The sequence below is a fragment of the Impatiens glandulifera genome, chromosome 2, assembly GCF_907164915.1.
Source record: "Impatiens glandulifera chromosome 2, dImpGla2.1, whole genome shotgun sequence".
Classification (NCBI taxonomy): Eukaryota; Viridiplantae; Streptophyta; class Magnoliopsida; order Ericales; family Balsaminaceae; genus Impatiens; species Impatiens glandulifera.
In genome coordinates this window covers 3,758,509-3,782,006 of record NC_061863.1, presented here as the reverse complement: position 1 = coordinate 3,782,006, position 23,498 = coordinate 3,758,509, and the positions used below count along the sequence as shown (strand labels likewise).

At 30.9% G+C, this 23,498-nt stretch overlaps 3 protein-coding genes and 1 pseudogene across 5 annotated transcripts; 3 read left to right on the top strand and 1 right to left on the bottom strand.

The window, feature by feature from the left end:
• Positions 1 to 1,006: 1,006 nt before the first annotated feature.
• LOC124927918 (zingipain-2) lies at positions 1,007 to 3,809 on the top strand. Of its 2 annotated transcripts, none has more exons than XM_047468425.1 (5): positions 1,007 to 1,679; positions 2,289 to 2,524; positions 2,609 to 2,749; positions 3,106 to 3,537; positions 3,627 to 3,809. In XM_047468425.1, the coding sequence occupies exons 1-5, from the start codon at positions 1,256 to 1,258 to the stop codon at positions 3,717 to 3,719; spliced, it is 1,326 nt and encodes a 441-aa protein (XP_047324381.1). In that variant the 5' UTR covers positions 1,007 to 1,255; the 3' UTR covers positions 3,720 to 3,809. The 2 variants fall into 2 exon arrangements, with proteins under 2 accessions (XP_047324381.1, XP_047324382.1); XM_047468426.1 differs by having other exon boundaries at positions 1,545 to 1,683.
• A 5,239-nt stretch (positions 3,810 to 9,048) lies between these two features.
• Positions 9,049 to 10,541, top strand: LOC124927920 (thioredoxin H1-like). Its single transcript, XM_047468428.1, has 3 exons — positions 9,049 to 9,227; positions 9,847 to 9,969; positions 10,242 to 10,541. The coding sequence occupies exons 1-3, from the start codon at positions 9,135 to 9,137 to the stop codon at positions 10,401 to 10,403; spliced, it is 378 nt and encodes a 125-aa protein (XP_047324384.1). The 5' UTR covers positions 9,049 to 9,134; the 3' UTR covers positions 10,404 to 10,541.
• Positions 10,542 to 13,320: 2,779 nt separating this feature from the next.
• On the top strand, positions 13,321 to 15,783 carry LOC124927917 (jacalin-related lectin 3). Of its 2 annotated transcripts, none has more exons than XM_047468424.1 (6): positions 13,321 to 13,580; positions 13,678 to 14,088; positions 14,175 to 14,432; positions 14,538 to 14,915; positions 15,057 to 15,293; positions 15,397 to 15,783. In XM_047468424.1, the coding sequence occupies exons 1-6, from the start codon at positions 13,368 to 13,370 to the stop codon at positions 15,703 to 15,705; spliced, it is 1,806 nt and encodes a 601-aa protein (XP_047324380.1). In that variant the 5' UTR covers positions 13,321 to 13,367; the 3' UTR covers positions 15,706 to 15,783. The 2 variants fall into 2 exon arrangements, with proteins under 2 accessions (XP_047324380.1, XP_047324379.1); XM_047468423.1 differs by having other exon boundaries at positions 14,172 to 14,432; positions 15,397 to 15,782.
• Positions 15,784 to 18,947: 3,164 nt separating this feature from the next.
• On the bottom strand, positions 18,948 to 22,686 carry LOC124924167 (annotated as a pseudogene).
• Positions 22,687 to 23,498: the final 812 nt, after the last annotated feature.

The following is a 23,498-nucleotide window of genomic DNA, read 5'->3' as shown; positions in this document are numbered from 1 at the left end:
TATGAATAAGATAGTAAAATAGGAAAATTATTTTTAAATGAATTTATAATTATTTTTTGTAAACTCAAATGGAATTACAAAATTTGGTGTCTTAAAATAAAAACAAAAAAAAAACTGAAATAATTATTTTTTTTTTCTTCTTGAACTTTAAACTTTAATAAGCTAATATAATTATTTTTTCGTTTTATTTGAGAATTGAATAAGATATTTTAGATTTTTAGATAAATCATTTTTTATTTAATTTTCTTAGTAATTATGAATGATTTTTTTTTAAAACATAATTTTGTAAAATATCTTGTAGAAGAAACGGTTGAATTGTCAAAGTATTTATTGAGATTTTAGATATGTTTTTTAAATCTCATTACTCGAATTTTTGTGGTTAAAGTTATAAGAAAAAAAAATAGTTCTAACTTAACCGGTTTCAAGTTCATCTATTATTTAGGTTTATTTTATTATTTAGGTGACATTTATAAATAAATAAATAAAATATTAACGTTAATAATTTAATTATCGAATTTCAACAAATTCAAGATTTTGACTACCAAATACTAATTATAGGAAGACAACACCTTCACTTCGCTTGAATTTAGACATCATTTTTATAACTATAACCTTATAAAAAAATCTCAATTTGAGAATTCAACAATAAATAATAGTAAAGATAATTAATACAAGATATGTATAAAGTTTATGGTGGAAACAAAAATTGAGCTTAAAAATGTGTAAAAATTTAACCTGATGAAAAAAAAGAAGACAAGTTTCACAAATGATAGTAATATTTTAGTTTCCATTTGGTGATTCAATCAATTTGAAAAAAAGATAAAATCTCAATTTTAGAATTCAACAATAAATCATAGTAAAAGATAAAATAATATAAGATATATATAAAGTTTGTGGTGGAAACAAAAATTGGGTAAAATTTAACCTAATGAAAAAAAGACAAGTTTAACAAATGATAGTATTTTAGTTTCCATTTGGTGATTCAATCAATTTGAAAACGAAGTTTCCTCACTGTTCATGTTAAAGTAAACTCACTTTTGCACCCTTCCAGCTCCAAATCAACCAAAAATATCAGATTTTTCCATCTCCCCGATTCGGCGAGAGAATTCCGGTGTCAATTCCACTCCCATCTCCGGTCCCATTTTCAAAGATTTCCGGAGCATTCTGCAATATTCCCGCTTCCATCCAAAACAAACCTTTAAAACCCATCTTTCTTCTTCTCCCTCCTTTTCAATCTGACCCGATCCACCTACAAATGGGTTGGTCGTGGTGGTTTCTCCTTATCTCTCTCCTTTCTCCGTCCCTCACGGCGACATCATCGTCGTCCTCACCGATCTCCGATCTATTCGAAACCTGGTGCATAGAACACGGAAAAACCTACGATTCGGAAGGTGAGAGGTTGTATAGATTTAAGGTTTTTGAAGACAACTATGCCTATGTTACGACCCACAACAATATTGATAATAATTCATCGTACACACTATCTCTTAACGCCTTTTCTGATCTTACCCATCACGAATTTAAGGCTTCCCGGCTCGGCCTATCATCTGCCTCCGGCGAAAGATTGAGAAACATTAACGTTGACCATTCATTTATTGAGGTTAATGACAATATTCCTTCGGCTGTGGATTGGAGGAAAAATGGAGCTGTTGTTGGAGTCAAAGATCAGGGCAGTTGTGGTATGTGAGTATCTATATATCTTTCCGCCAAAGTTTCAATTTATGGTTGTGTTGGTAGTTTTAACCTTTGTTTGATCTTCCATTGATGAAGGAATTGAACTTTTTGAAGTGTTATTGATTCATTATTCAATCAATTGTTTCAATTGAATGATGTATGTTGGTTGATGATTGGGTAATAGTTGTTATAGATTGCATTTTGAGTTATTTTTCAAATCAAAACTCGATTCTTTAACAAATGACCCATTCTAGGTAACTGATTGGCAAGAAGATTGGACTAATGGGTTTATCATCCTCATGGGGAGCTTGTTTGATGTTGGGTTATTTAGGGGTTTTGTTGGGTTTTTTGAAAAAATCTTTGTTTGACGAAGATGTAAAAGTAGGTTATATGGGTTTTTAATTGGTTGATTGCTTGTTTGACGTAGGGTTATTTGGAAATGATCTTGTTTATTTGAAAATGAATCAATGCCAATTGTGTATATCTACTTATTATTGATTAAATCATTTTGTGAAGTGTGTTTATCTGTTTTTGTTTCGATAGTGCTGGTAGTTGTGTTTTTTCTTCGGTTTGATCGCTCTTTTGAATCTGAAACGTATTATGTATACTTGCAGGGGCATGTTGGGCATTTTCAACAACAGGGGCAATTGAAGGTATAAACAAAATTGTAACCGGAGCACTCGTCAGCTTGTCTGAACAAGAGCTGATTGACTGCGATAAGACTTACAACAGCGGTTGTGGAGGTGGTCTAATGGATTATGCGTACGAGTTTGTAATAAAAAATCATGGCATTGATACAGAAGATGATTACTCCTTTCAAGGTGTAGATAAGACTTGTAATAAAGAAAAAGTAAGAAGAACAAGTCTTCATAATCAGTTATGTTTGTTAAGTCGTTTTTTTGCCATTGCGAATAATTATGTCTGAAAAATGCAGCTTAAAAGGTATGTCGTGACCATTGATGATTACGCTGATGTTCCCCAGAATAGCGAGAAACAGTTGCTTCAAGCGGTTGCAAAGCAACCCGTAAGCGTGGGCATATGTGGCAGTGAAAGAGCGTTTCAATTGTACTCTAAGGTTGGTTGGTTGGTTTATATTTGAAACACTTTTTGGATCTAGATTTTTTTTTATTTGAACACTTTTCTTTTGTCGAGTATCTCATCTGGATAACGTGTATCCGTATGAGATAATGTATAAAAAACCATATTTTTTATTATTTGAAAACACTTTTCTTTAGTCGAGTATCTGAGATCATGTTTAGAAAACCGTATTTTTATTTATTTGAAAACACTTCTTTTGTCAAGTATCTCATCTGGACGTGGATCTATATAAGATCATGTTTAGAAACAGAGATGGATAAGACACAGATTTATAAACTTATTAACGGATTTGCATTTCCCTCCTCAAAACAATTAATAATTCCCAAAAAACAGGGAATATTTTCTGGGCCATGTTCGACGTCATTGGATCACGCTGTTTTGATAGTTGGATACGGTTCCCAAGATGGACTCGACTATTGGATAGTAAAGAACTCATGGGGGACGCGATGGGGAATTGACGGTTACATGCACATGCAACGAAATACTGGGAATTCTCAGGGAATATGCGGAATCAACATGCTGGCATCATATCCAATAAAAAAAGGCCCGAATCCACCTCCGCCGCCTCCTCCTGGTCCAATTAAATGCGACCTCTTTTCGAGCTGTCCGAGTGGGCAAACATGCTGCTGCGGTTCAAAAATCCTGGGGATATGTTTTTCGTGGAAATGCTGCAACTTGGATTCTGCGGTTTGTTGTAAAGACAGCCAACATTGTTGTCCACACGATTATCCCATCTGCGACGTTAAGAAGCAACAATGTCTCAAGGTACAAACGAATTTGTTGATTAGGGTTTTTCGTCTTGAAGATTTTATCTGAGCTGTTTTTTTTTTTTGTTTTTTTTTATTGATTTGCAGAAAAATGGGAATGGGACATTGGTGAAACTGTTGGAGAAGAAAGGTGATTTCTCAAGCAAATGGTTTTCAATGATTGAGGATTGGAATTTGTAGATGTTACTTTAATTTGTAATTGTTAATTTGTGTTATTTGTACACTTACAAAGTATTTAAGATATTATTTGATTATGAATAAAGTTGTGTTCATGTTTTTTTTTATGGAAAATAGTATTGCTACCATAGTTTTATGACCTTTTTCAACTTATTTGAAAATTTTAAGTCTTTTGGTCTTTCTTAGACAGATTTTTGTCACTTTGGTTTTCTCTCTTTAGAACTTTTATATCATCTTCAGCGCAGCTATATTTATAATGAATGTAAGAACTTCTGGGGAACTAAAATTACCTACCAAATTTGAGGGCAAGGTGACAATAAAATAGTTTATAATTGATTTCAAATTAATTTAAAGAGTATAAAAAGTAGTACAAGGATTCAAACTCCTACTTGATTTTTTTAGTTTACTTTTTTATTTTGTAAAAAAAGAAATCAATTAATAAAAGATTTTAGGTTATTTTGGATTTTTAATTGGTTTAGTTATTAGATTATATATATATATTTAAATTTAAAAATAAAAAAATAATATTTTTATTTTTGAAAAAGACATACATCTCATTAAAAAACAAAAAAAAAGGAAAAAAATCCTACATGACTTCATGAATTAAAACAAAATAAATCTTTCCTCTTTTTTTTTTTTTTTTTAAATTGAAATAACAAACCAAATGAATAAACACAAAAAAACATTTAAATAAATGAATTACAACTTTTCAAACAAATAATAATAAGTTTATAATCTCGCAATGAAGTCACTAGATTAAGTGATTTCAACATAATTAATGCCCCAATTTTGACATAAATACCAATTTTTATAACTTTTGGGAATTTGCCTTCAAGTAGGAACAAGAAAATTGCAATTAAACTTAATTCTCTTTCAGACGTCATCAACACCATATCTCATCCTCTTGAAGACTCTTGAATTTTTTCCATCCAAACATGATAACTATAGAAGCAAAACCACATTTAAACATATTTGAATGAAATAAATTACCTTTAACTTTCAAAAGTTCACCTCCTTGATATCAATCAAATCTAAAGGGATAAAGCTAACTCCATAGATTTTGTAAACCACTTCCATAACTCGAATGTAAACGGACAACCACCAAATAAATGATCCATTGTCTCTTCATTGCCATCACAAAGTAGGCATTTAAAGTCTGGAATATCCATAAAACGCTTGAGATGATTCCTAGTTGAAAGCCTCTTCCTAAACAACAACCACATCACAAATTGCTACCTTAGAATGATTTTGGAGGACCATACAACATGAGACCAGCTCACATCGTTTCCCCTCTTGCGAATAGACTCCCAAACTAGGTTAGAATTGAACTTTCCGTCTCTTTCTACCTTCCAAACCTGTGAGTTGATAGTGTCATTAAAGTGCATCGTTTGTATGAAGTTGAGAATCCTTACACCTTCCGGAATATGTCTCAGAAGTGCATTTCATTCTCCATGCCGAATGTCACGAACCGAGGAATTAAGAAAGTCCCTTCGTATACGCACCCCACCAAATTATGCCTTAAGAACGGTATGCAGATTTTCAAACCATGGATCATGCCAAAACAAGGTTCCCTGACCATTCTCTAACCGAATATCGAACAAAGGTATAGCGTTGTCCTTAAGCTTAAGAATCTTCTTAAGCGATCAGGCCATTTCTGATTTAATCTTGGAAGTCCAAATACTCACTTCATTCTTCATAAACCTTGAGTGTACCCACCTTACCCACAACGAATCCTGCTTCTTTTCTAACGCTTCTTTTCTAACGCCCAAAGATGCCTTAATGTGAGAGCCTTATTCCATTGGATGCAATTTTTCAATCCGATTCCACCTTCCTCTTTCGATTTACACACATCAACCCACTTTACTTTATTCCCACATTGTCCTTAATTCCCCAAATAAAATTTCTCATAAGACAATCAAGGTCCTTCATAACCTTTTTCGGGAGAATGATTTGTTGTGCCCAATATTCAATGATTCCCATTATGACCTTCATAACAAGCTCGATCCGCTCGCATATGATAATTTTGTTGTTGCCCAACCATTCATCAAGTTCTTGACTTTCTCAATAAGCGACTTACAATATGAAATATGTAGCTACTTAGCCAATAATGGTATTCCCAAGTAACGAACCGATAAAGTGCCCTCTTGAATCCATACTCGCTTTTGTTTCATCCTTCACACCACTGTAGAATGTCAAACTTTTTCTTTCATTAATAACCAAACCTATAAGACTAGAGAAAATGGTTAATGCTTTCTTAATAGTGTTAATAGAGTTCACATCCGCGTGTGCCATAATGAAAAGACCGTCCACAAAGCAAATATGTGTAATATCTTTCTCTCTGCATTGTGGATGATGAATGCATGGAAGATTGTTTCGAAACATTTTAAAAAAAATTCAAAAATCCCCATGATGAGAACTAAAAGGTAAGAAGAGAGAATCTCATTGTCTTACCCCATTTTGTCCTTTGAAAAACCCATCATAAACTCTGTTAACACTGACAATGAAGTGAGAAGTTGAGATACACTTTCAAATCCAATCAATAACAATTAACGGAAATCCTGAAGCACTCAGATAATAATGAATAATAAGCCATTTAAATTTAATTGAGAAATAATATATGAAAGAGTGATTTGATAGATAAAATGGTAATAATGTGGTAATTTTTTTTTAAATCCAAAAAATTCATGTCAAATGAGATCTTACAAGATGAATATTGACAGATTCATTAATTAGAATAGGAGATATGGGGTGAGCTTAGCAAAAATAATTATGATGAAATTAAAGAAAATAAAGGAAAATTTATGAATAAACGAATAGATAAATTTTTATCATTCTTTTAGAATTAAATAAAAAAAAGTGAATTAAAAAAATAGGAAGTCATTTAACGGTGATGCTCCTAACAAAAAATAATAATTTGTGGCCCTAACTATTAACGTAAATCCGCCCATGTATATATAGATGGTCTATTAATACATTTTATGCAGTAGTTTACCAATATGAATATAGATAAATTTTAAAATATTTAATAGAGATTAATTAAACACAGTTTGATTTAATTTGTTCTATTAATATAGTTTCAAGTCAACTCGAAAAATTGGATCTAATTATTTATCATCATCTAACTTTTATATTAGTATTTAGTTACTTGATTGTGTATATATTATTTTTATTATTATTTGTAAATTAATTTTATATATTTTTTATTTTAATGAATAATAATTAATTTATTATAAACAAAAAAAATTGAAACAAACATTTACCACATTTCAATTCTAGTCAAATCGTATTTCTTTTAATATGTTATCTATTTTGCCATTTTACTTTCTCCTTAAGAAACAACATTACAACAAACTTAATTTAAAAATCAAATAAAAAGTCAACGACTATCCCAACGAGAAACATGCTTCAAGACATGTTTCAACCTTATCCAAACGGAATAAAGTAATAATTTTAAAAGGATTTTTTCAAAATATTTTATATATCTTGTTTGATTTTGGGTTATCTGTGATTTAATAAAAAAACAAATATGAAAATTAGGTTATTAAAAAATTTAATTACTTTAATTAATAATATTTTTTATATTTAAAATTTATAAAATAAAATAATTTTAATATTTTAGGTGATTAATTAAGTTGTTGAAAAATTATAAATAAATCAAATATGATGATAAAAAAATTAAAATCAAACAAGTTTTAAGAGTTAGTTAGAAAACAATAGTTATTTATGATTTAATATATTATTTTTATGATGTTATTATCATTTTGTTCAATAAATAAAATATCAAAATATTGTTATTAAATTTAAATATTAAATATAAATATATTTTTTAATAATTTATTTGAAAATAATTCCAAATAATTTACTTTTTTTTTTCAAAAATAACTTATAAAATTTTAAAAGACTGGAGATCAAACAATATCTTAGAAATGAAGAAAGATTAATATAAATTTATCTAATCATTTATCAAAACATCAATTAAAATAATTAAATAATCTTATTTTCTCTTTATTATATTTTAAAATGTGAAATACAAAAAATATTGTAGTCAACTAATTTAAATAATCAGTTTTCATTAAATAATTCATTTCTTAAAAAAAAACATTTAAAAAAATACTTCAAATCATTCTTAGTAAGGTAGGTAGATTTGAAAGCATATTCCTATTACAAATAATTAATTAAAATCTCAACTAACAAATAATTAGAATCTTCTTATATACAAAGAAACTACAATGTTTATATTTTATTTAGCAACTTCCAAATATTTATGAGTTTCTAATCTTTAATTTATAATTATTTTTAGCTAATTTTGAAACTATTTAAGTTATTATTGATTGTTTGTATAAAAAAATAATTGATTATATTAACAAAATTTAGAAAAAATATTCAAAATAACTAATTATTAAGTGTTATATTTTAAATATAATGAAAATTAATATATAAAATGATTTTTTTATTGTTTAATTTTTTTATATTATAATTTATGCGTTATTTAGTTAAATTATTTAAAAAAAGTCAACTATAATTAAATATTATTTTATTAATTTTTTAATCAATTAAATTATTTAATTCATTAAAAAACAAATATTAAAATATATTATACTTTTAAGTTTTAACATTATTTTATATTATATATTAATATCTTTTTTTAAAACATACCCCCTTCAAATAATCGCATTAACATTTCTTAAACAATCTAATTTTTTTAAAAATCAACTATAAAGAGCTTGTTTCAGGGTTATTTGAGAATTTTACTCAAAAATCTAACATTTTTCTTATTTTTATTAATTAAATCATTGTATTTATTAAACAAAATATAAAACTATTTCTTATTTAAATATTTTTATATTTTTATTATTAAATAATATTTACTTGATAAAGACATTTAGGTAATGTATAATTAAAAAACCAATTTTTGTCCAAATCATATCAAAGTAGTTAAAATTTCAGCTTTTATTCCATAAAAAAAACCCACATCAAACAAGCTTGAGCTAGTGAGATTTTAAAATTCTTTTGAAATTTACTAAATTTTTATAAATTATTATTCTATCGTGTCATTATAATTTTAATAGAGCATATTAATCAAATTTAAATTGAAATACCTTATTTTTTCATTAAACAATTAAAAAATCAAAATCGAGCTAGCCCTGAGTTTATACTATTTTTTTTAATTTGTTATAAATAATATTTTTTTTAATAATTATAGATTATAAAAATTTTTTATAACAAAGTGATCAAATTCTAGAACTCCTACAACCGCGTACAATGTTCGTCATTACACGCGTCATATCCCGCCTATAAATACAAACATAAGCAAAGCTTGCGTTTTCACATATCAATTCAGAGAATCCGCCGCAGATCTGTATTCTTTTTCTTCAAACAATCTTCTCTGTTCATTAAATTTCTCATTTCGAAATCCAGATGGCTTCTTCAGAGGAAGGACAAGTGATCGGTTGCCACACTGTAGAAGAGTTCAATCAGCAAATGCAGAAAGGCAATGAATCCAAGAAATTGGTACTTTTCCTATTAATTTCTAGTTTTGTATAGCTTGATTTGTTTTTTCTTTTCTTTTCAAATTGTGGGTTGTTTATGTAGTTCATCTCTTAGGGTTTTGAATGTTTATGTATCTCCTTCTTTATATCTAGGGTTTTGATGTTAACCTTTTCCTTTTGGGATTCTGCTGATTGAAAATTTGTTTTCTGGGTTTCTCCTCTCTATATCTAGGGGTTTTGATGTTAACTTTTGGGTTTTGGGATTCTGCTGACTTTTAATGGACCTTGCTTGAATTTGACGGCTGGCTGTCTCTGTTTTCCTGATTGTGAATCTTGAAACTAGGTCAATAATTGCTCATCAGTCAATGAGAAGATTCAATTTTGACTATTTATATTTGACATTTAGTTGAGTCAAACCCTAAAGAAAGGGGGATTTGTGTTCTTTCAGATTGGTTCAAAAGTCTGAATTTTTTGTAGGTTGTGATTGACTTTACTATTTGGATTTGACATTTAGTCGAGTCAAACCCTAAAGAATGGGGGATTTGTGTGAAAATATCTCTAAACAACAGAAAATTCAATCTGAAACTGAGAAAGTGATTTGTGTTCTTTCAGTTTGGCTCAAAATTCTGAATTTTTTGTAGGTTGTGATTGACTTTACTGCATCCTGGTGCGGTCCTTGCCGTTTCATTGCCCCAATTCTGGCTGATTTCGCCAAGAAACTCCCTGAAGTTATGTTCCTCAAGGTTGATGTTGATGAACTCAGGGTAAGTGGATATAATTTGATTTCTTATAGATTTGAACTTTCATTTTTCATTTTGGGAACAAACAGTTGTTCTTAAAGTATGAATGAAATACGAACCCGTTTGGGTATCTCAAATCAGGTTCGATTCTTACTAAGAACACTTTAAATGAATGTGGTGAGAGTTCATGAATCTGTTGGGTCTGACCGATTAACCAATCATGGTTTTTTAAGGATGAATTCTTCATTCCTGGCATAGTAATTGATTTAGGTTTGTATTGGCTACTTTGTTTTCAGTCTGTTTCTGAAGATTTTGCTGTGGAGGCGATGCCAACATTCGTTTTCGTGAAGGAAGGAAGCCTGATCGATCGAGTGGTGGGTGCTAGGAAAGATGAGCTTGCATCGAAGATCAACCTTCACTCTGCTGCTGCCGCTGCAGCCGTCACTGCCAATGCCTGATGTTTATCCGGCTAGTACTATTTATTAGTGTTTGAATAAGCCGACCAATTTATGAAATTGTTTGTTTGTGATTGTTAGTTTTATATGACCTATGACTTTATTTAATTATTGGTGAAACTTTGTTTCTTTCTTGTTAAATTTCTTTTGCAAATTCTTAGTATGATTGATTTTTTTTGTTGTTTAATTTAAGAAGATAGCCCTACCCTACTTGAATTAAAAGGTTTTAAAGTAGAAATTGAATTCGTCGTGACAATGGTTTATTTTGAGTTATACTGACATAAAAAATGTAAGCAATAACTAGGATGGCCTAACCTTATATATGAATCCAATAGATATAGGAACATGGATATAAGTAGGGTTGTAAACGCTACTCAAACTTTTATATAAGAGTTCGGCTCATATGTATTTAGTTGGGTTCACCGACTCATTTAAAACTAGTTTACGAGCTGGTTGAGTTCGACTCGTTTAAGAACTAGTTTACAACCTAGAAAAAGACTTCATGTTACGGAAAGGAACTTATTCGCGAGTCTATTAACGACACTCTAAATGAATATGTTCGCGATCTAACAAGCCGCATATCTAAAAATTATAGTCACTCGTTTAAAATTTGAAAATTTTAAACGAGCTCAAAATTAATTCGTTAACACTAAAGAACGAACTTTTTATTAAGCCGAATTTGAATTGCTGTCCATTTACACCCTTAGATATAGATCGATTATTTTTAACTAAACACGTTTCAGTCCTATACATCTATTTTCACTTAATCTAGTATAATTCACTTTCTAGGTATGAAACCACTATAGTACATAAATTTAAATAGAAAAATATCATCCATTGGTTTGAAACTAGAATAATGCAAAAGTATATTAAATTGTGCATAAAAAAGTTATACTCATTTTAAATTACATAAGAATTTAAATTTCTTCTAACGAGAACATTTTTTTTAACGAGTCTCTAAACGAACATATTCGCGAGTCCATTAACGAAACTCTAAATGAACATGTTCGCAATCTAACAAGCCGAATATCTAAAAGCTCTAGATTCACTCGTTTAAATTTTCAAGTTTTTAAACGAGCTCGAAATCGACTCGCTAACACTAAAGAACGAACTTTTTATTAAACCGAATTTGAATTGCTGTCCATTTACACCCCTAGATATAGATGATTATTTTTAACTCAACACATTTCAATCCTATATATCTATTTTAACTTAAACTACTATATTTTATTAAATATATAATTCACTTTCTAGGCATGAAACCACCTATATAGTACATAAATTTCAAAATAGAAAAAATATCATCCATTGGTTTGAAACTAGAATAATACAAAAGTAAATTAAATTGCATTTTAAATTACATGAGAATTTAAATCTCTTTTAACAAACAAATTTTTTTTTTGTGACAATGACAATGTTAGTGGTTACCGGGTCACCATCAATAGACAATGGAAACGTGTATAGTAAGAAGAGAATAAAACCAACAAACTTTATTAAATGAATGGTACATAGTTATTTGTAATATTAGTTTAAATAGGAATCAAATCATAATCTACAATCTAATTAGGAATCAAATCTTTCAATATTTATTTAAAACTAATAATACTAATTTAAATCTTAATTTTCTTTATTTATAACTAATTATTATTTGTATATCAAATATTAGTAATGTGTAAATAGATTTGTGATTAGTGTACATATATATATTAAGATATACCTTCACTAATATTGAAATTATTTATAATCTTTTAGTTCATACTTTCACCAATCAAAATATCTTTAATTTTAAAAAATATTACATCTTTTATTAAACATTTTTTTTTGATAAAATTATATAAACAAAAAATTTAATATTATATATATTGAATAATTTTTTTTTGAGAAAATAACGTGACAACGATTAAATATTTAGCCCGCAAACACACTTAATCATTTAAGTATACGCAAAATTTGTTGTCTGACTGCTCAAACCCATGAACTTAAGGTGAGAATATCCACCTCTTGATTATATTAAAATTTTATAATATTATAAAAAGATAAAATTTAAAACTATTATAAAATATGAAGAAAAAACAAATTTATCAGCGATATTATTTATTAAGACGGATCTATGTAGGGCTTAGGTGGGCTGAAGCTCATCCAAAATGTTTTTTTTTCGGTAAAATTTTGACATTACCCATTAATTTTTTTTATAAAAAATTTCATTATAATTTACTATTTTGTTTATATTATTATTAAAAAAATGGTAAAACTTACCTTTATTTATTTGTTTTATTCAAAAATTTTCTCGTTATTTATTTAAGTCCACCTTAAAATCTTTGTAAGCTTATCCCACCTCTGAATCCTGGGTCCGTCTCTGTTTATTAGTATTTGGGACATAGTCAGAGTGAAGTCGGAGCGGGAACACAAATATCATCCCGGTCAAACATGATAATTCAGATCGAAAACCACATTATTGTTTATAATTGACATCCCAGTCTTTGTAAGAATTTGAAACTAAAGCTTTTAATCCGGCCAATAGATAAACTCTTCCTGTTCGAACTACTCTAGTATGTTAGTACATTTATAATTAATGATTAAAATAAAATTTAAACTTTAAATATCCTCAAATTGAAAATGATTTTTGTCCGTTAATCTATGGGAGCGGAATCAAACATGCATCAAATTGATGTTCGGACTCATAATATCGACCGTAGGTTTGTTAAATAGGAACATTCTAACTCTGGCAAAAGTAAGTGTAAAGATGTCGATTGATTGTTCACTCATCACATGGAATGAAATCTTTAAGTGACATTTTGCACTTTCTCATGGTGGTGAAAGAATCCAATTCTCTTGCTTTTCTTTCTTTTCTCACAATATTTTGATCATTTCTCCCATTTAAATACCCCATTATTCATGTTCTATGGACACACACCGAGTTATTCGAGGACCTAACCTAACCTACAACTAAATTAGGGCCGCCAAAGCATGACAAGTTTCGACAAGAGAAAACCCATATTGGTTGGACCATGGGGAGGTCAAGGTGGTTCGTCATGGGACGATGGGGTGTGGACCGGGATCACAAAACTCATGATATCTTACGGAGTTGGAATTTACACGATTCAAGTTGAATACGATAAAAACGGGACACTCTTGTGGTCAGATAAGCACGGTGGTCGTGCAGGGCCTAAGACGGACATTGTGAGTATTTATGCCAAATTTTATAATGTAGTGTATAGATCTTTTGATTTCGACGTATGCATGGTCGATGCTAGTACTTATTTTCGATACTTTATAGGTCAAGTTGGATTACCCGCAAGAATATCTTACTTCAATCCATGGACATCATGGATCTTTAAATGAAAGGGGACCTGTATTCATTAGGTCTTTATCTTTTGAAAGCAATATAAGAACATATGGACCATATGGTACTAATGAGGAAGGAACATATTTCACTTTTCCAATGAATGGAGGCAAGATTGTTGGTTTTCATGGAAGAGCCGGTTGGTATGTTGATGCAATTGGAGCTTATTTAGAGCCTATCAATTCTATTTCGAAATATCCTTCATCCACTTCGGCACAATCTCAAGGGTACTCGATGGTTCAAGCTCTTGAAAATGGATACGATGTCATTCTCGCTTTTAGGCAGAAGAATAACCTCATGAATGGCGAATCTTCGAATTACATTTCGGAGTCAAAGATGAACCAGGTGATTATACATTCATAATTAGTTTGCGTACTTAGTTAGTTAACTTGTTGATTATCATTAACCTCGTTTATGAACTATTTTAGAAGTCTCATAATCAAACCGTTGTTTATAATGCGAATACTCTCGAGAGAATTCCCTCGACAACGGTCAAAGGAGCCGTGTCACACGGAACATGGGGTGGAGCCGGGGGGACAACTTTCGACGATGGGATCTACACGGGCATTCGACAAATTACCTTGTCTCGAAACATGGGGATTGTGTACTTAAGAGTTTTGTATGACAAGAACGGTGAAGCTACATGGGGAGGAAAAAACGGTGGCAACGGAGGGTACAAATCGGACAAGGTTTTCATGGTTTTTAAATTTTTTTAATCTTTGACAAGTCATGATTAGATTTTTTTTTTGTGATTTTTTTAGTCGGCCTTTGATCGTTACTTGTTTTGGTCGTAGATAACATTTGATTACCCTTATGAAGTCTTGACACACATTACCGGTTTCCATGGACCTACAATGGTTATGGGTCCGACGATTATCAAGTCCCTCACGTTCCATACTACAAAGGCGAGGTACGGCCCTTATGGTGATGAACAAGGGGAGTCGTTTTCTACAAACATAAGAGAAGGGAAGATTGTCGGTTTCTATGGTCGTAAAGGGTGGTTTCTCGATGCCATTGGCGTTCATGTTATGGAAGGAAAAGTTATCGTGCCAATACGCCCTCCAAATGCGAAAATCCTTCCCCAAGTAAATAAAATAGTTGCTAAAGAGGAGCCTCAAAGTCCTAGGAAAACTAACAAATTTGAAATACCACGACGAGGGTCGGTTGACGAGGTATTAGTTGTACTTATTAAACGAATTCATTTTTCTTTTCATGTTTTTTCTTCTAATTAATCAAACATGTTACAATAGCACATGACTATTTCATTTAATTTGTTTTGTTATTTACTATTTTATAAACTTTAATTGACATAGTTAAAAAAAAAGGTGGTGGTGGTGCAAGAACCAGCTATAGATGGGACAGGACCATGGGGAGGTGATGGTGGAAGACAATGGGATGATGGTGTATTCACAGGCATCAAACAAATTCATTTGACAAGAAAAGAATCCATTTGTTCTATACAAATCGAGTATGATCGAAACGGGCAATCTGTTTGGTCTGTCAAACACGGAGGCAACGAAGCTGATAACCTCGGAGCAAATACAATTCGGGTAAGAAAAAACATAACTATTTCCTAATAAACCTAACATAATTATACATGACAGATCGTTTCTAGGGTAAGCCCATCAAACCATCGATCATTTTATTTTGTAGATGAAATTGGAATATCCAAATGAGGTTTTGAGAAGCATAAGTGGATACTATGGTGAAGAAAGGGGGAGAATGGTGATTAAGTCATTGACATTTACCACAAGTAGAAGGAAGATGGGTCCATATGGGGAAGAGAAGGGAACTTTCTTTAGCTCAGTTACAACAGATGGTAAAATATTAGGGTTTCATGGAAGAAGTGACATGTATTTGGACTCCATTGGTGTTCACATGCAGCATTGGTTGGGGAATTCTAATGCTAGTAATAAATATGGAAACCTAGTTAAATCATCTTTCACCAAGATTTTCACCTAAATCTTCTTATCTTTCACTACTATATATATATATATGTAAGAGTTTTATATTTATTAGATAATAACAACTTTGTATTATTTTGTGACAATAATAAATAACATCATGTGGGTGGTGGCGGATTATATTTATGATAGAATTAAGTATATATGGGAATGAAATGAGTTGATTTTACTAATATAACTCTTCTTTGTCTCTCTTTTGATATAGTCATTGAAAATAGTCACTTTGTATTTGTTAATTTTTCCTTCCTTTATTATCTAGGGTTTGGGCTGACTAGACCAAAAAATAAATTTTGTTCTTTTGAATGTTGATTGAAATAAAAATGAAAAGTGGGAGTGTCAGAAAAAGGAAGAAGAAAGAAAAAAATAACAAAAGAGAAAGAAGGAGAAAAATATAATTTAGTTTTTTTTTTTTTTAATTTAGACTATTTAACTGCAATATAAGTATGGGTTTGCTAGGTTTAACCCGAGCCTGCTCAGTTTAGGGTTCGATCTAGATCATTTTTTATCATATAGTTTAAACTTTGAAAAGTATTATCAAATATTCCAACTCTAACCTTTTTAAACAAACAAAAGAAAAGAAAAAAGAGATTCATGTTTTTCTTAATTAATAAAATATTAAACATTAATTAATAACTTTGTTACAAAAGAAAATGTCACATTATATTCCCTAAATTCACTAATGTTATAGAAAAAATCCAAATGATTAAAAATGTTAAAATTAGTTAGAAAATTCGATTCAAAATTGCAACTAGTTGAAAAAAATGACTTTTTTTAAAAACGTGTAAGAGCTAACAATTTTTTTTTTTTTAAATATTTTATGGAGATGTATAAAATATAATTTAGAAACCTAGAACAAGTTACAAAGTTATACCCTCCATTTCAATTGAATACGATTTTAGTAAAAAATATAACCCACCATTAATTTAAGTTATTTTTAATAAGTTACGGATGAAACTTTGATATCTTAACTAAAATTCTTACACGATAACAACTAATTTGAGAACAATTTATAAAAATAAAATGGTATACATTAATTAATGAAGAAAAATAATGGAGTTATATTTCAATAGTAAAAGATGGGTTTATTATATAAAGTTAAAGTTTGGGGTTAATAAGAAAAGAAAGATAGTTTGAGGGCTAATTATGATTCATAAAATAGTTTGCATGATTAGGCACGCACATTGGAACATTTTATAGGGGTTGTTTGCTTTAAAAACGATTCGTTAATAGTGGGATGATCAAAGGATTTAGTCCAATTCTTTTGGAGGAAAAGAAAAGCATAATAAGCAGTGGCAAGCAATATTATTGGTTCTATGTTATCAGCCTATCACATCTTACTTTATTTTATTTTAATTATATATATATATATATATATAATTAAAATAACATTTAAAAAAGGTTAAACACTAATTTGAAATAATTGTTGATTTTGTACGGTTTCAATTTAAGATATTTGAGTGAACACTTTAGCTCTATTCTTAATTAGGGATTAATCTAAGCATCAGATCTAGGTGGATTTAAAAAAAAAATTAAGGTGAGTTTAAGAAAATAAATAAAAAAATTATTAATAAAATAAGTGCATAAGAGAATTTTTGTCATTTTTATGAAAGTAACATGTAGTCCATACATTTTGAAGACCGAAGAAAAAATTGCGGTAAAAATATGATAGCATTTTGAATTTATTCTTACATATATATTCAAATAAATCACAGTTTTGACCCTACAATTCGGACACTTTGAAAATTAAGCATCATATATATTAGTTAGTTAAAAAGTTGAACTTATATTGTTAAAACGTCATATGTTCATCAAATTTGGTGTGAAATTTTAAATATAAAGTGTTCTTAGTCTAGTTAGTTAAATTGTTGTACTTGTTTTTGTTAGGTTGCGAGTTCGAAACATATATATAGCATTTTTAATTTTTTTTAACCGTTTTAAGTTTATGGACGGGTCAACCCACAATTCGACCCAAATATTCATTTAGTCTCACACATATATCCAAATTAACCACATCTCTCGATCCGACAATTCAGACACTTTGAAAATTAAACATCATATTATATATAATAATAATAATAATAATAATAATAATAATAATAATAATAATAATATGACTAGTAGTGCTGCAGCTAAAAACAAATCTATAATATTTTTAATAGGCCTGTTTACCATACTCAAAACGAAGTAACTAAAAAAAAAAAATTAAAAAAAAAAATAAATAAATTATATCGATATTGTCATTGGAAAATGGTATTGATATTCTGAAGCTAATTAGTTATTCACTTAAACTAGATAATATTTTAATTTATGAACCCTTTGTCAACCATGCCTATCCCTTAAAGAACTCACATAACCTACCCTTACCTCTTACTAAACTAATTAATTGTACCTTTCCAATTAGGTTTATTAGCCCTAATTTGAATGTTCAACATGCCTACATTTTGTTCAATATTATCCCAATTTAACTTTGTTAGGAAAAACTATGAGAGTTTAAGATGTTTACAATATTTTATTTTATTTTGTTATTAGAGTGTCATTCACGACTGATTTTGATAAATTTAAGCAAAAGGGATTTATGACATTATTTTACTATTGTCACAATTTATGCAAAAAGAAAAACTGTGGGAGTTTAAAATTTATTATTGTCATCAAATATTGATGGAGATGGCGTTTCTTCTCCTTTTGCATTGTTATGCTAAGACAAATATTTGAAATTTTTCGTGAATTTTGATCGGAATCCAATGAGTTATGTTAGAGATCGTCGGTGATGGTTGAGAGACATGGAATCATGGATCAAGACGGCTAATAGACTGAGGCTTAAAAATATAGGTCTTTATCCATATTAATTTTTATGATGGACTATCCAATTAGAAAAAAAATTGAAAATATTGATTAAACCAAAGTAGACTAAGAATTATTTACAATGTCTCAAAAGTGGGAAGGTCAAGAATCAAAACTACACAAACTCTAGTCATGATTAAAAGATGAGAATTAAACGATTCTAAAGAACCTTATTAATAGCAATCAAATATAAAACAAAGATTATAAACTGTATTAAATCTTAATTATCTCAATCAGAATTTTTATTTTCATATTAACGTATTGTATGTAATCTTAATTATAATCATATGTATGTCCATTTCTTAAAATTTCTTCCAGATTGGATCTTTTTTTGAATTTAAGTAAATATAGATTATGAACATTTGTTGAAATTTTCTCAAGCCTTTTTTCCTGTGTCTTTTAGTAATTGGAATGATACTCATTCTGAATTTTGGGATCTGGAGCAGAACCCAGCAAGACGACCTGCCAAATATTATTTATTTAAACTCTTCACTTCAAGTCAAGCAACATGAAATTTGCACTTCTCTCTTAACTAGTATCTTTAAGTACTACAAGAGAGGAAAGCAGTCCAACCTGTCCATGTCTTTCAAGAGTACGCCAAATCGCATGCTTTATGAGGTGGATTCCCTTCTGATGGGTCAAGTGAGTGATAATTCCCACAACCGGTACATCAGCTGTTTTAAGACCTAGTCTTTGCTGCAAGGCATGCTTGGCAGCCATTTTCCCTTCAACCACATTCTCTGAAGTGTAAGGTACCTACAAAACAGTGCTAGTTCTGAAATAATAGTGTAGAGTCTAGTAGTCATACATTAGCATTTAAATTGTTTTTTTTTGACTTTTCAGTTCCACCATCTTGCAGGAAGAGCAAAAAACAAATGAAAAAAAGTGAATTACTGGAAGGAACATGTCGTTATATGGATCCCATATGTCAAGATCAATACCATTCAGTATACCATGAAACTTATGGGGATGAGGAGCAACTACGCGAGACCCAGCAACCTCCTTTGAATATGTAGGAGACACCTGCAGAAATCATAACCATTCAGCATTATGAATACATACAACATTTCCATCATTTTTTCAATATTTTAGTGGAGAGACTTCAAACTAACTGTTGTAGCCTTGTCAGAGTACGTCATCGCTTCCCCTATGAATTGCTGACCAAATTCAAGATTATGGACCATAGTGCATATATTGGTCCTTAAACAACCAAGCAACAAGAGCACTAGACCAGTCATGGCAGTGAATTATATCCTGTAAAATGGGCAAAAAACCCCGAAGATTATGAAGTTGGGTAAAAATCATGTTTCTTCCAGTGCCACGACAAAACAAACCCAACCCAACACAAAAAAAATAGATAATTACTGTCAGGAAACAACCAAAAAGAATAACATCTATCTGGTCATTATAAAAAGTTTTGACACTCACAGGATGAAATCTACTTTGGAGGAGAAACTCCAGAGCGGCATGACAAAAGAAACCAAACCTTTCCGCATCATTACTGGAACCACATATGCACCCTTTCCAAAATAACCTTCAAAGATGAATCATTTAAAAATTCATTATGTAAACAATCTCAGGTTGCAAACCATTCAAAGGCTTAAGTTATAAACCATTTCAATTATAATAGCCCGTCTTTCAGGACTTATATAAAAGATAGATAAAAAAAAGAAGGTATTGGTTAAGGGGGGAAAACCATTAACTTAATAATAGTGAATGTAGAAAGAAAATGCATACCCATTCTGAGGTTCCAAAAAGTAGACATTAAGTTCCTCCACCTTCCCAAACCAAACCTGTGCCCCCCCAAGAATAGCTTTTGTGAAACTCCATGTTCTTCACCAATCTCAAATGAATAGATTACCACACAATTCAAATGGTGAATGATAAAACAGCATCACGTCAAAATGTTATTGCTGGTTTTGTTTTGGGTGGATGGAGTATCTATTGGCTCATGTTCTTATTTAAGGTATTAAACTCTCGGGAAGAAACATTAGCATATACCAGAGTTATCCTCTCAAGAAGTTCCAAGAGTACATACAATGTATCAATTAGAGTTGCTATGATTGATGAATGGTATTAGTATATATATGATCTGATCCCAAGTTTCAGCTGTTTTCATCAAATGAAAGAAACTACAATATGAGAACTGTCTTACCTGGTTGTATTTCAGACAATCATACTTGGGAAGGATTATGTCAACATTGTGATTTAAATCTTGAACAGCCCGAGAAAGACTAGTGACAACATCCCCAAGACCTCCAACCTGCAGCAAAATGGATCATCTTATAATAAATATGTTTATAATATTCATCCAGGTTGCATGGATTTTATTTTTAGGACTGAAATCATGTTTCATAGAGAGAGGAAATATATTATACTTGGATTATTGCATAAAATTTGATGTTACCATACCAAATATTCACATGCACAGTAAATGAATATATAACCCAATAATCAGTCATGTGAAAGCAGCTAGCTAGCTATCTGAAACAGTATAACATTACAATTGTAACATCTGGAACAAGATATATACATATGTATCTTAAACCACCTTCGCAATGGGTGCCAATCATTAAATGCTCCCATTATCATCATAATTTCAGGTTCATTTTGTAGAATGGTAAGGCTCCTATTAAGGAATACCTCAACGTCTTGCCCGGGTCTCACTACCTCAGGATGGTAAATTAAACATTTTGTTACCTCTAGAAAAATTCTCATTAGCAAGTCTGGCGAGCAACTCCTCGCGCATGCTAGCTTCCATATCCATTTTCAGACTAAGAGAGTCCTCTTTTTCCCTACTTTCTAAAATCTCGTTCTGTTTGGCTGATTCTGGTTCAGACGCCTCAGTTTCAGCACTAGATACTTGCTTCTTACCATTTTGATTTCTTAGATAATTCTCTTCCAAACATGTTTCATCAATTGTGTCCTCCACTTCACTCTTAGCAATTGTAACTAATCCTTTTGATTCATCAGTGTTGACGTTATCAACTCTCTTCTTCTTCTTCTTCTGACTCTATCTGATTATCCTCATTACTAACACCTCCTGTTCCTCGTTGAACAGTGACATTGGGGTTCTTTTCTGATGATACATCCTCCTCCTCCTCAAATCTACTGTCTTCCTTGACTTGGTTCGATTGTAGACTGCTTGTAATGGTCTGTCTCAGTGGGAATTGAGGAGGAAGTAGTTGGACCTTCTTCTTCTTCTCCATTATTCCGTTGCTCCCTTCCATGGCTACTACTAGTCCCTACAGGCGATTTAGACATAAATCCCTTAGGAGCAGGTCCTCTTGGGCTTGGGGCCAATATTCTTTTTGGCCTTTTTCTAGCAAAATCTACACCCATATAGTATAAAGCATTTCACCCATTAACAAAAGGAATAGAAAATGGGAAAAGAAATACTCGATACAAACAAACTAACGGCTGACTATAAACAATCAACTAACCTGCACTTGCACTTGCCCTTGCCCTTATTCTAGACGAAACTCCAATAGCTGCTTGGAAGCCTTTTCTAGGTAAACAACACTGATTATACATGTAACCATTTTGTTTGGGATACAAAAAGAAAACAAATATATAAGGATAAGGACTGAAGATTAATATTAAGATATATCAAGATGCTTTCCTCTTTCAAATAAGATATTCATGTTTATCTTATTAGTTATTATTGACACTGGTGTTGGTTTAACATACAATGAATATTATAAATCAAGGTCAGTGAATCTTTTGTTAATGTTATTTTTATTATTATATATCCTGAAATAACGTTACATGTTCATATTCTATTGACATGCACTTCCACAAAACACCATTGCTCAAAGGAAGGCGACCTTTTGTAGTCCACAACAACCCGCAAACATCATCAAAACGTCGCAGGGAGAAATGTGAAATTAGTACTTTATTTAAGTGATGTATTGGAAACATTACCATTGGACTAATCCCTACACCTTACATAAGGCTGCTACCCATCCATCCCGAGAGACTAGAATCTGCCTTGTTGTGTAGGGATTATATCAGCCTCAATCTCGAACCAATTTAGAAACAACAAGGCAACTTCTTCACCACCTGAGCTAAGAAATGCGTCAATTAATGCCTCGACAACATCAGCTATTCTCTTAAATTTTATCTGCCTCATTCCCATGTTATACACTTTTTTGTAGAAGAAATCGACTCTTCATCTAATACATAATTGCCAGAGTGATTACCCGGAATCTATATCGCACGGATACGGATACATGAATCGTATAAAATACGATACGGATACGGAAAATTTTGAAAATATAGGATACAATACGATTAGATCCACTAAAGGAGGAGCAATCAGCCTATTCACCTACAATATCTCAAGCTGAGATTTAGCATAAAAGGCTGGGCCATTTCCATCATAATGCAGTACTGAATTTGCAGAAGAAAGAGTTTGTAAAGGGGTTGCCTCAATTAGAAGCTAACTTGCCAGAATGCAATGCTTGTCAATTAGGGAAGCAATCAAGACTTCCTTTCAAGCCAGCAACCTGGAGAGTCTGAAGTTGCTGGTGTGTTTTTGAGATTCAAATAGTGGATAGAAGTTCAAAGTGGCTGCAAGATTCAGGCCTTAAGGTCTGATAATGGCAAGGAGTACACCCCAAAACAATTCAATCAGTTCTGTGAAGAAGTTGGGATTCAACACCAACTAACAGCCCCATACACTCCTCAGCAGAATGGAGTGAGTGAGAGGAAGAATCGCACTATCATAGAAATGTCAAGGTGTATGCTTCATGAGAAAGACTTGTCAAAGGAGTAATGGGAAGAGTCTGCAAACACTCTAGTCTTTCTACTCAACAGGCTACCAACTAAGGTTGTGGAAGGAAGGACACCATTTGAGGCATGGTATGGTTACAAGCCTTCTGTGAAAACCTTAAAGTATTTGGGTGTTTGTGTTATTCTTATATACCACATATCAAGAGAGATAAGCTA

Excerpts from the sequence above, each read along its gene's own strand:
- LOC124927918 (XM_047468425.1), top strand. The coding sequence starts at position 1,256 with ATGGGTTGGTCGTGGTGGTTTCTCCTTATCTCTCTCCTTTCTCCGTCC. Across the intron at positions 1,680-2,288 it reads CAAAGATCAGGGCAGTTGTG|GGGCATGTTGGGCATTTTCA; the intron begins GTATGTGAGTAT and ends GTATACTTGCAG. Across the intron at positions 3,538-3,626 it reads AGAAGCAACAATGTCTCAAG|AAAAATGGGAATGGGACATT; the intron begins GTACAAACGAAT and ends ATTGATTTGCAG.
- LOC124927920 (XM_047468428.1), top strand. The coding sequence starts at position 9,135 with ATGGCTTCTTCAGAGGAAGGACAAGTGATCGGTTGCCACACTGTAGAA. Across the intron at positions 9,228-9,846 it reads GCAATGAATCCAAGAAATTG|GTTGTGATTGACTTTACTGC; the intron begins GTACTTTTCCTA and ends AATTTTTTGTAG. Across the intron at positions 9,970-10,241 it reads TTGATGTTGATGAACTCAGG|TCTGTTTCTGAAGATTTTGC; the intron begins GTAAGTGGATAT and ends CTTTGTTTTCAG.
- LOC124927917 (XM_047468423.1), top strand. The coding sequence starts at position 13,368 with ATGACAAGTTTCGACAAGAGAAAACCCATATTGGTTGGACCATGGGGA. Across the intron at positions 14,089-14,171 it reads CGGAGTCAAAGATGAACCAG|AAGTCTCATAATCAAACCGT; the intron begins GTGATTATACAT and ends GAACTATTTTAG. Across the intron at positions 14,916-15,056 it reads GACGAGGGTCGGTTGACGAG|TTAAAAAAAAAGGTGGTGGT; the intron begins GTATTAGTTGTA and ends TAATTGACATAG.